At 53.4% G+C, this 12106-nt stretch overlaps 1 protein-coding gene across 3 annotated transcripts in view; it reads right to left on the reverse strand.

Annotated features, from left to right (window-relative positions):
• TPST2 (tyrosylprotein sulfotransferase 2) overlaps positions 1 to 12106 on the reverse strand; it is a 45747-nt gene that overhangs the window by 4571 nt on the left and 29070 nt on the right. Inside the window, exons 2-4 of one of the 3 annotated variants that reach the window (XM_040619657.1) lie at positions 6705 to 7610; positions 3693 to 3909; positions 394 to 444 (exon numbers count right to left, since the gene is read on the reverse strand). In XM_040619657.1, the coding sequence (XP_040475591.1) occupies positions 394 to 444; positions 3693 to 3909; positions 6705 to 7546 (1110 nt within the window). In that variant the 5' untranslated portion in view covers positions 7547 to 7610. Of the gene's footprint in view, positions 1 to 393; positions 445 to 3692; positions 3910 to 6704; positions 7611 to 12106 lie in introns of those variants that run through there. The other 2 variants (XM_008686741.2, XM_040619656.1) reach the window with 2 other exon arrangements.

Raw genomic sequence — 12106 nt, forward strand, 5'->3', positions numbered from 1 at the left:
GTGGGGATACCCACACCAGGTGACCCTTACGGTTCTCGTTCTTTGGTTGACTGATAAAAATTCCAGGCTGGGTCGTGTTTGGGGACTGCCACTTTCTACAAAACTGAATTTAAGGCTAGAGACAGAGAGCTTGACAGAAAGCCCCCACCAATCCTCCAACTGCTCTCAAGCCAGGAGACAAGGCGATGGAAGCAACCCGGGCAGAAGGCTGCTATTTGGCCCCAGATGGATCAGACACTTGGAGGGCCCCTGGCCTGACCCGCCCTCCCCCAGCCCAATTTTCTGACGAGGAAATGATCAGCCAGATTAGAGAAGCGAAGTGTCCGAGGGCATCCGCAAGCTAGTGGGACAGCCCAATAAACAGATTTCAGAATTCCCCTTGGGGTTTCTAACCTGAAAATATCCTTTCAGATTGGCTGGTGTTTTATAGTCTCCTTTCAAGACCTAGGAAAAAGAGACGAAGTACCTCTGTCATGGAAATGACCAAAAAATAAAATTCATCCTGTCACCTCCACCTTCCCATCCACCCAGTTACCACCCACCTATTTATGCATCTACCCAGGCACCCATCTATTCACTCACCCTCCCTCCCTCCCATCCAGCCACCCACCCATCTAGCCACCCACCCACCCATCCACTCTCCCATCCATCCACCCATCCGTCCATCCGTCCATCCACTCTCCCACCCATCCACCCATCCACCCATCCATCCCCCCATCCCTCCGCCCTCCCATCCATCCACCCCACCCCCTACCCGTATACCCACCCATCCACTCTCCCATCCATCCACCCACCTACCCATCTATCCATCCATCTACCCATTCATCATCATCATCATCCATCCATCCAACAATCCAACATTTATTGACCTCCTCTTATTTCAGGCATTATTCTAAGCTCTGGAGTATTCTAAGCTCAGTATTAACCAGACAATTAAAATCCCTTTTCTCCTGGAGCCTCCATCCTAGAGGAGGAGCCCGAGGATCCACGAGTAATAAACACAAACGGGAATATATCAAACCATGGGAAGCACCATAGAGAAAATAAAACAAAGGCATGTGATCAGGAGTGACCAAGGGGCTTCTTTTGAGCAGGCGGTCCCAAAGGACCTCTCAGAACAAGTGACCTTTGAGCTGAGCCCTCAGTGACAAGGAAAACCAGCTCTGAAGGAAAAGCCTGCCAGGCCGAGGGCACAGCTAGGGCAAAGAAAATCCCAGGCTTTTCCACTATCTTTCTGTATATAAACCACCGTGGAGACCGGCACCGTCCAACAGAAAGTAATGTGAACCAAGTATGTAATTTTAAGTTGTCTAGTAGTCACACTTAAAAAACAAAACAAAACAAAAAAACCCCAAAAAGTCAAGTGAAGTAACTCCAGTTATTTAACCTGAGATATCTAAAATAGTCATACTTCCATGTGTAATTAACATAGAAATGATTAACGAGAAACTGGACATACTGTCTTTGGTACCAGGACTTCAAAATCCGGTGCGTAGCTTACACTTAACAATGCCTCTCGATTTGGACCAGATTTCACTAGTCACATCCAGTGGCCACGGGAGGTTAGTGGCTGAAAGCCCTAATGGACACCGCAGGTGCAGACAAGTTCACGAGCGCCGGGTCCTCTCAGTGCCTGACCTTCCTGCACCCCAGGTCTGTTACAGGAACAAAGGCGTCTACAAAGAAACACGCAGGCGCGCACACATGCGCAGAAACACACACGCATGCACGCATGCGCAGAAACACATACGCACGCACACATGCGCAGTAAAGGCTAAACAAGTGTCAGGCAGCCACTGGGAAGAAACCAGAGACAGCTTCCCTTTGAAACAAAGAAACTATGATAGAGGCTCAGGGAGTTGATCTCGCGCATCAAAATGTTTACATTTGTATACAATACACAAGGTCAGGCCTTACTCTGGGAGCTTCTGATTCACATCCTGGGACACGGCAGGGGCCTCCGCCTTTTATTTACTTGTTATTATTTATTCTTTTTTTAGAGAGAGTGTGAGAGCAAGCGGGAAGGGCAAAGGGAGAGGGAGAGAGGGAACCTTTAAGTGGACTCCTTGCTGAGCACAGAGCCCAACGTGGGGCTCAATCTTATGACACCTGAGATCATGACCTGAGCCGAAATCAAGAGTTGGTCGCTAAACCAACTGAGCCACCCAGGCGCCCTGGGTCTCTGCCTTTTAGAGAGACTTCAGAGAAGTTGCCGCTGGGCCCTCGGCTAAGAACACAGGGTAAGGAGAGCCCGTTGTCACTGCGGTCCTCACCCTGGCCCCGACACTGCCTGTGAGAAGCGCCTGGGGGCTGGAGTTCAAGATCATTCCCAGCTGCTGTTTCTTCTTTTTAACCCAATCAATTGATCTTTTTTTATTTTATGAAGATATATGCAATATATATAAAAAACAGTATATGAAATACAGCATAGGTACAGAAAACTGTATGAAACACATTAAGTACAGCCTAAGGAATACTCTATAAAAAAACATAATAACTAATAATGACTTAAAATAACTGAATAATAAAAAATAGACCACATCGAGGTTGCGAATATTCACACTGTCGACACGGCCTAAGCATCTACGCTGGATCTCTGAGTATTTCCACAAATAAATGTTTGCACAATCCACAGATGTCAAGGGGGAGAGGAAGCCCTGAGACCCGCTTCAATCACAAGGACCGAGCCCCCAAAGCTCAGGGTTAAGAGAGCCTGCCTGTGTGGGAGAGGCGTTAAAGCCTTCTTCAGCACCAAACGGCGTCTTTCTCCTTGAGTCACTGAAGAATTAAAGGGAAAGTGACAGAAGTTATGACTTTCTTCCTTGGCTCTTCAACATAAGAACTGTTTACTTTCTGGGGCGCCTGGAAGGCTCAGTCGGTTAAGCGTCTGCCTTCAGCTCAGGTCAGAATCTCAAGGTCCTGGGACCGATCCCTGTGTCAGGACCCCTCTTCATACTGTCTCTATCTCTCTCAAATAAATAAATCAAATCTTAAACAACAACAACAAAAAGAATTGTTTACTTTCTAAAGTCAGCATGTGTTTGGAAACGCTGGGCGTAGCTGGAATTAAGATGCTGGGTCTTAATGGGGTGAGGGCTAGCAGGGCCTGTCCTCAGGCCTGGGCCCCACGCTCAGTTACCCTCACTAACTAATGCCTCTAAGGAAGTCAGAACCCTGCACCCAGAGGAGACGAGAAGCTGTGACAGCAACATGTAAATAAGACCGTGAACTTGCTAACTATTCCCTTATGCAGGATTAGTTGACTTTTAATGCTTCAAAACCATCGCATTGAAGTCCTCTTCCTTGACCGCCTCAACTAAGGAGAGCTTAAAAAGTACTTTAAACTGCCCCGAGCTCACATTTGTCTGAGAAATCAACATTAAAATTTATGGGGGAATAAAGAGACCAACAGCTTATTCATACTCGGGCTCAACAAAGACTTGATGTGCTTTACAGACAGACAAGCTAGAGACATAGTGGGAAAAGGGTGAAAAAGCACAGAGAAACCAGATGAAATCAGTACACAAACGGGCCCGCTGTTAGCTGCTCCAGTGTGAGAGACAGGCTACCAGCTGGTTTTGAGCTTCCCTGTGGCCCAAGCGAAAATGGAAATACAAGCGATCTTACCATTCACCGCGTCCCACCCCCGCTGTCGGCAGGGAGCACGTCTCCGCGCATGCGCACACACTCACCCGGTGCGTGTTGTTGATGACGATGGGGTCCGGCTTGCCGTAGTTGGGCGGGTTTGCATAGGGGTCATAGCCGAGCCGAGCCAGCATGGGGGCGATCTGGGCCATGTCCCTCACCACGTCCCCGGGGATGTGGCCGGTCCACTTGGAGAGCGCTTCCAGGTTCACAGGCTTGATGACCTGGTCTGTGGATCGCTCGATCCTGGGGAGAAAAAATAGGCTGTGCGGGGCACAGGGAGACCCAGATGGCACCTGGGGCAGCCGGACAGGCTGGGGGTACCTGGCCCTGGGGCAGCTGTGCCCCCCGCCCCCCCGCCGAATGTGAGGCTGCGGACCAGTCGCTTGGCCTCCTCATACCTCCTCTGTACATTGGGGATAAGAGCACGTGGCGAGAAACTGGAAAACAGTATTAGGCAGCACGCACTTAAAATTCTGCTTCCTTGACGTCACGACTTTTTAAAAATAACGTTTCATTTTGGTGACTAAGATGGATATTTTGTTCTTGAGAAAGAATTATAAAACACAAATGGTAAGGCTAAGAGTGGCTTCCACTCCCAGCATCGGCTCCTGCAGGGACCTCGTCTTGGCATCTGGGGGGCCCACCCTCTCAATCCGTTTTCTGTGCTTTATACAGGAGAGCGGCTAGGGGCAGACTCAGGAGCCAGACTGCCTGGGTTCAAACGCCGGCTTGACCGGCACTGGCTATGTGGCCTTGGGAAAGTTACTTCACCTCTCTGAGCCTCCTCCATTAGTCGTCCTCTACAAATGGGAATAATGGCAGAACCCACCTCATGGGGCCGTTCTGGGGAGTCAATGAGTTAATCCCAGAGGAGTACGTGGCACGTTGTGAGGTCTCAGGACATGCTGGCTTTTTCTTTCTCATGCACACAAGGAAATCCTATGGTTTGCAGTTTTTACGGCAGAATTCACACGCTGTACGTTTTGGTTTATGACATTGTTTCGCACCCGACACCTCCTTCTTCTCTCCAGCTGTGCTCCCTTCCTCCAAAGCTTATTTTGCCCGTGCCCCTGAAGATAGCCGTTTCGGTTGCTTTCACCCTTGGCTGCGCCAACGGAACCACCATCCGTCGGACGTGCTTCTCCACTCTCCCCTGACGGGCTCACCCAGCCATCTGAATCACAAGGACTATACCGATCATAGGTCAAGGGCCTTGTACGATGGAGGGCAGGAGAATTCCCAGGATCCAGGGTCTATTTCTAGATGTTTCCATCCCAACTACGAGATAAATTGGGAAGAAGAATGGAAACGAGAGATGTGGCAAAAAGAGGCCAGGACCAGGAGGGAGGAGGGCAGGGAGGATGAGGGGCGGGGATGGGTGGGAAGAGCAACGGGTTTGGAGTCTGCAGACCGGAATAGAAATCTCAGCTCGGTCTACTGTGTCAGAGACCTCAAATATATGCACAGCCTTTCCACACCCTGAATCTCCAGGACTGCGTGAGACAGAAATGACACAGAGGCAGACATCCCAGAACACGAATGGGAAAATGCTTGTGAGGAATAAAGAAAGCTGGAAATAACCCATGTGTCCACAAACAGGGGTCAGTGAATAGGATATCATGTTCCAGAGTGGAATATTACACAGCCATCTAAAATGATGTTGCGGTGGCGGGGGGGGGGGCACGGGCAGGTGGTCCCAGACACAAAGTGAAAAAGGGTTACAGAGAGACATGTTTGTGTCCAGTAAGACTCTGGTTTTCTTAACAGCCCCTGACAGAGGACCAGCAGGTCCTATCTCAACATCTGCATGGTGGGATTGGAGGTTGTTTCTCCTTTCCTAGGGAAATTGTCCCCATTTTCTAAAATAAAGATGTATGCCTTCAGTCATCTGATTTTTTTTTTGTCACAGTAATTTACAAAATCCCAGCTCCAGCATCTCGGGGATTCTTGGGCCTTGTCAGGATGGAGACAGAGAGATAGCACACAGATCCTGCACTGTTCACATGCTCTGGGTCTCAGGAGAGGGACGACTCCTCAGAGGAAGAAGGTGGAGAGCAAGAGACAGAGGAGGGAAAGAGGAGGGGTCCCGGATGTGGACAGCATGAGAGCACACGCTCTCAGTCTCAGAGCAGACCTCAGTTCAAATCCTGGCCCCACACTTTGCCAGCTGTGTGGCCTTTGGTAACTTCTCTCTGAGACTCAGTTTCTTCATCTGTAAAATGGGGAGAAGAGCAGTTCTTATGTCCTCAGGCTGCTGTGGGGATTAAAGGAATAATGTGTGTTGGGGGCTTAACTGAGTGCTTGCCACACCTCAGGCACTCACTCCATGGTAATGAGGGTGAGGATAATGTGTAGGCCAATAAAAGTGATGTCAGTGCTAACGTCATGATGATGATGATGATGATAATAATAATAATAGGAATAATAGCATCTAATATGTATTAACCTATTTGATGCTCATAGGTAGCTGGAAGATTGACAGACTACACCCCCGTGTTACAGATAAGAAAATGGGGCACAGGGGCGCCTGGGTGGCTCAGTCGTTAAGCATCTGCCTTTGGCTCAGGGCGTGATCCCGGCGTTCTGGGATCGAGCCCCACATCAGGCTCCTCCGCTGGGAGCCTGCTTCTTCCTCTCCCACTCCTCCTGCTTGTGTTCCCTCTCTCGCTGGCTGCCTCTATCTCTGTCAAATAAATAAATAAAATCTTTTTTTTAAAAAATGGGGCACAGAGAGGTTGAGACACTTGCTCAAGGTCACACAGCTAGGAAGTGGCAGAGCTAGGATGGGAACCCAGACAACCTGGTTCTACATCGGTGTTCCTAAGTCAACCTTTACCCACGACGGCTTATTATAAAGCACATTCAAAGCCTGCTGATTCTCTCAGGAAAGGGAAGAGTTGATGGCCCCACTTTTGTGGATAATGAAGCAGAGGCTCAGAGAGGCACAGTGACTTGCCCAAGGCCACACTGCTCAGAGAGACAGCGCTACTCTTCCCACCTACTGCCTCTGAGCCAGGCCGGGGCGGGGCTGGGTGCAGGGCGAGGGCTTCACTCACTTGGACAGGGACACGCCACCCGGCTTGCCAATGAGGTCCTCGTGGTGCAGGACGGCATCGTTCCAGGCGATGCCCAGAAAGTCCAGGATGAGCTTGAGGGAGCGCCTGGGGTGCAGTACCAGCTGCTCGTAGTACACGGGCAGGCATTTGTCCTTGCCCACCTCCATGCACTGGGCGTACATCACCTCGATGGCCTTGTTCCACTTGGTGAGGCAGTCGCGGTAGCTGCTGAGGTCGAAGCCGGCGATGGTGACCTTGCGGGTGATCATGGAGTGCACGGACGCCCGGCCGTCGCGCACCATCAGCAGGAACTTGGAGTTGGGGAACAGGCGCGACAGGTACACGGAGGACTTGAGCGTGAAGGGGTCCTTGTTGCACAGCACGCGCGCCGGCTCACCGTGCTTGGCGATCACCTCCAGGATGAAGGCCTGCATGGCGGCGTCCAGCACCTCGTCCGTCACGCCCGCCTCGTCCAGCCGCAGCTTCTCGCGGCCGGACTTGGACCAGGCCTGGCGCATGGCCAGCACGCGCGGGATGATGCGCGTCTCCTCGCCGCAGCGCACCTCGGGGTGGGCGTCCAGCATGGCGCGCATCAGCGTGGTGCCGCTGCGGGGCACGCCGCCCACGAAGATAAGCGGCATGGCCTTGCCGTAGCGGTACTCCACGCGGTCCGCGCCCACCATCACCAGGTCCTCCTGCTCGGGCCGCATGGCCCCCCGGGGGCTGCGCGGGCCCCCCAGCACCGCGCGGCATTCCAGCACCTGCTGCCCCACCTGGACCGCCAGCACCAGAGCCAGCGCGCAGCCGGCCGCCAGTAGCGCCCTCCGCACGGACAGGCGCATGCTGGGCCTGGGGGGGCGGGCCGGCTTCAGCGACAGGTCAGCGGGGGGCCGGAGGGGCTCGCATCTGGGGAGAGAGAGGGACGCCTGTGAGCTGCGGGTCCTAACCAAACACACCCCGACGGTCGGCTTCATCTGACGAGTGGGGGTATTAATTACTCTGACATCGACTCTCAAAATGTTTCCACATTTAGCAATGCTCTGGAATGTCCGGATTCAGCAGCATATCCGCTTGGCAAGGGCACGGTTTTTGCGTGTTCTGTTCATGGCTGTCTCTCCAGAGCCTAGTACAAAGCCTGGCACCTCGTAGGTGAGTGGTAAGGATTTGGGGGATGTGCCTTGGTTGAAGGCACAGGGCGAGGCCAGAAGCGCTAGGACAGGAGGGCCCTAGAAAGAGGCGGCGAGGGGTGCCCACCTGGGGACCAGCTGAGCTGGGGTCCAAGATTCCAGCCCAGGCCGGCCCACTCCGAAGGACCACACTGCCACCCAGGAGTGGAATAGCCTATCCTGTTCTGAGCCTCTTCTGGAATCACTACGCATTCACTCAGTCTTCATTCCACAAATGGGTATTAAGTTTAAAAAGGTGCCAGGCACTGCGCTCAGTGCTGGGGACAGGCAAATGGCGAAGACAGCAGGGCCTTTGAACTCAAGAAGCTCACATCTCCTAGTGGGGGAAGCGATAGCATACAAGCTATAGCCACAGGGTAAAAATGGCTTACATGGTGAGAGGGCTCAAGTAGGGGAAGGAGGAGGGAGGTCAGGGAGGGCCTCTCAGGGGAGGTGGCATCCAAGCTGAATCCTGCATGAGAAGGAGCCGGCCTTGTGAAGATGGGTGGGAGTGGTCCAGGCAGAGGGAACAGAAAATGCAAAGAGCCCCAGACAGGAGAGGGTGTTGGGGGTTGAAGAACCTCAGGAGGCTGTGGAGGCAGAAGGGAGGGAGAGGGAAAAACCGGGGGACACAGAAGCCACACAGGTTCTCAAGAGATGGAGCAGGACGTACTCTCAGGGCAGCTCCTGGGCAGAGGGCCTGCAGGGGCGAGAATGGAGGCAGGGAGGTCAGAGAGGAGGCTCCTGCTGATGTCCTGGTCCCCGGCAGACTCAGGGATGCCGCGATTGTGATGGTGACGTGGGGACAGGTGCAGGGGATGACTGAGGACATGAATTACGAGCCCCAGACTGGGCTCCTCATGCCCCCCAGGGACGACGATCAGACTTCAGGGGCAAGTCTTCAAGTAGGGGCTTGTTTTGGGAAGGAGGCCCACCCAGCCCAGCCACCCCCTTCTCCAGTCCCCTCAAATGACAGGCCTGCCCTCCTCCCTAGTTTATCCTCAAGGCCCCTCCTTTCCAGAATCAAAGTGAGGTCTTGAGGTCTGAGGGCATTTGAAAAGGCAGGCAGGCCCGGGTTCGAATCCCAACTCTTCCCCTTCCTGTGTGGCTGTGTGAGCCTGGGCAACACACCTCACCTCTCTGAGCCTCATCTGTAAAGTGGGTCTAAGAGTCTCAACCTTAAAGGGCCAGCATGACCATTACACGACTCCCTTAAAAACTGAGGAACGTGCCTGGCACATAGGAAGCATTTGAAAGGATATTACCAGTGGTCTCTACCATGGTCATTCGTTATTTATTTATCCCCACATTCAGTGAGTACCCTCTGCGTGCCTGGAGTTGGGCTCGGGAGCCAAGAGACACGGCCTCCGCTCCCAAGTCTACCCACACCGTGGAGCCACACCTGGGAGGGGGTGACAGGTTCTACCTGAGTAGGTGAGGGAAGGCTTCCTGCAGGCGGTGGCCCTCATGCAGAGCCTGAATAGCGATGGCTGGTTTTCAAACAGCCAGGTGGGGAAGACAGAGACGAGTCTTCCTGGCAAAGGGAACAGCCAGTGGAAGGCCCAGCCAGGGAAGAACGCAGCATGGAGGGGGGAGCTGCATGCAGCCTGTGAGGGGGGTGGGGCCCGTGGGAAGGGAGCGGGAGCCGGTGTTCCTCAATGGACATGAGACTTGGCCGAAACCACGGAAAGACCCAGTTTGCAGCTGGACCGATCCACCCACAAGGGCTTGGGCTGCCTGGGGCCCCTGGGGCCGTAGCAAGTGGGAAATCAACATCAGAACTGAGGCAACACACAATCTCGGCCCTGGGGTCCAAACTACTGAGAGGCCCCAGCATTTCCTGGCCATGTGGCTTTGGGAGAGTCACTTCCCCCACGTAAACCACAGCTTCCTGGCTGCAAAGAGGGGTGGGGTGCACTGACCTCAGATGCTGCTGTGACACAGCACAGATTAATCTCAGCCTGGGGTCCCTGGCCTCTGTGAGCATCGGAAAATAGCTGGGGACCCTCTCCCCAGAAAACTGCGCCTGTCCCATGCTGCCGACAATGGTGGGGATTCCCTGGTCCTCTGAACTCAGGGTCTGGGACGGGGAAATCTGATTCCAGAGCTACTTTCAGGGCTAAGGCAGGCTGGACAGGACGTAAAGCTACTCGGAAATCTCTCCAAGGACCCGTCAACTTGTTCGAGTGCTCACTGAAATCCTCCTCTTAGACTCGAGACTCAAATTCTGTTTATTATTTCAGTGTCAGTGCTCCTGGAGGACAATCAATCACACTTTAGTTTGAATTAGAGCCACCACCCTTTCCTCCTGACACTGGCGGGGAGCGAGAGAATGGAGCTTTGAGGGAACAGAAGGCAATGGGGGGTTGCATAATAACCTCTCTCGGGGAGCTATTATGAGGTTTAGGGAAATTTTGTGAGGCGCTGAGCCAGCACACAAAACCTAGCACTGGTCAGATGGGACGCAGAGGGTTTGGATTCTGGCCATGCCCTGAATCTGCTCCGTGAGGCTGCTTAAGTCCCCTGTGGGACTCAGCCTTCTACTACCAGGACCATCATCTTTCTAAGAGACGAAGAGGCCCGCCCCCTGCACGCTGCCGCGATCTGGCTCTGTCTACCGCTGCATTTCAACCAGAGAGGACAATGCCAGCCAGGGGAGTGTAGCTGCCCAGTAAAAGAGGCCGGGGGAGTGGAGAGGCTCTTTCTAGCGCAGTCTGTGGAGGAGCCCAGACTTGGGGGGGGGGGGACCTTCTGGATGCACTAACCTCCCCTGGGCACTCTCATTGCTGGGTTCCAGCCCTCGTGGCCGCTTACCAGGATAAGGATAAGCAACAACCACCACCACTATACCACTAATCACCATCCGGGGCTGCTGGGTATGGTTGAACATGTTGTACACTGCCCAACTACAAAAGGGTATCACATACCTAGCCTAGGATAAATATGGCACCCTCGGAGTGGGACACTGTCCTGTGCCTGCCACCTAATACTGACCAAATGCCTACTACGTGAGTGCCTTGTATCATTTAGTCCCCCTACGAGGAGAGTATGAGGATCCCAATTTTAAAGAAGAAAAAAAGACCCCAAGAGGAAGAGCAACTGACCCAGGGGACTGCCGGAACTAGGATCCCCATCCAGATCTGCCAGACTGAGATGCCCAGCTCTTTTTTTTTTTTTTTTTTTAAGATTTTATTTATTTCTTTGACAGAGAGAGAGACAGACAGTGCACAAGCAGGGGGAGAGGCAGAGGGAGAGGGAGAAGCAGACTCCCCGCTGAGTAAGGAGCCTGACTCGGGACTCAATCCCAGGATCCTGGGATCATGACCTGAGCCAAAGGCAAACGCTTAGGCGACTGAGCCACCCAGACATCCCCGACACCCAGCTCTTAACCACTGCGCTAAAGGAATGGGGCTATGAGTACAATGGGGTCCGGCAGGAAGCTGGGGGCTAATGTGGAACCAAGGGGCTCCTGGTGTACATCTCACTGCTGTGTCCTTACCATTCAGGGTGGAAGAGTTCTAGTCTGGTTCTCACCTCCCCCCATGCTACAGATGGGATGACTGAGGCCCACGAGGAAATCAAATCACAGCCTCACACGCTGAATCTGGGCCTCTTGGTCCTCTCCCAGGACGTAGGGGTGGTTCAGAACACAGCTCTGCAGTTGGACGACTCCCTGTCTATATAAATCATCGGTCCTCTGGGCCTCAGTTTTCCTGTTCCGTAAAGTGGGCGGTTGTTTGTTGAAAGCTCACGGTGACTCGTTCATCACGAACACTCCGAAACCCCCACGATTATTTTATTTTGTGCCATGTTGGAGATCCGCCAGGTGTAAGGCCTTGACTGCATTTCTCTGTCCTCGCTCCCTCTTGCTCACGCCTCACCTCTATAGTTTGTGTCTGTCCTCGCAAAAGCAGGGTGCTGAGTTCTCATACACAGAGATGGAGAAGGGGGGTCCAGGTGTAACCACAGCAACCAGCCCCCCCACCTGCCCCACCCCTGAGCCTCAGAATACACAAGCCTGGGGCTCCTGGGGCCTGGGAGGCCCACAGCAGAGGCCTGCCTCTTGGAACAAATAGAAACAATTAGGGACAAGGCACTTGAAGCTCTTCAGGCAGAGAGCGAGATGGCTGGGGCCCAGCTGCCCTCGGGCGGCCCTTGAGATGCCACAGTGCTCAGAGAGGCCTGCCAGCCACTAGGGGTTCTTCAGAGCTGCTTGTCCGCTGGGGGGGGGGGGGG

The sequence above is a fragment of the Ursus maritimus genome, unplaced genomic scaffold, assembly GCF_017311325.1.
Source record: "Ursus maritimus isolate PB19 unplaced genomic scaffold, ASM1731132v1 scaffold_33, whole genome shotgun sequence".
Lineage (NCBI taxonomy): Eukaryota > Metazoa > Chordata > Mammalia > Carnivora > Ursidae > Ursus > Ursus maritimus.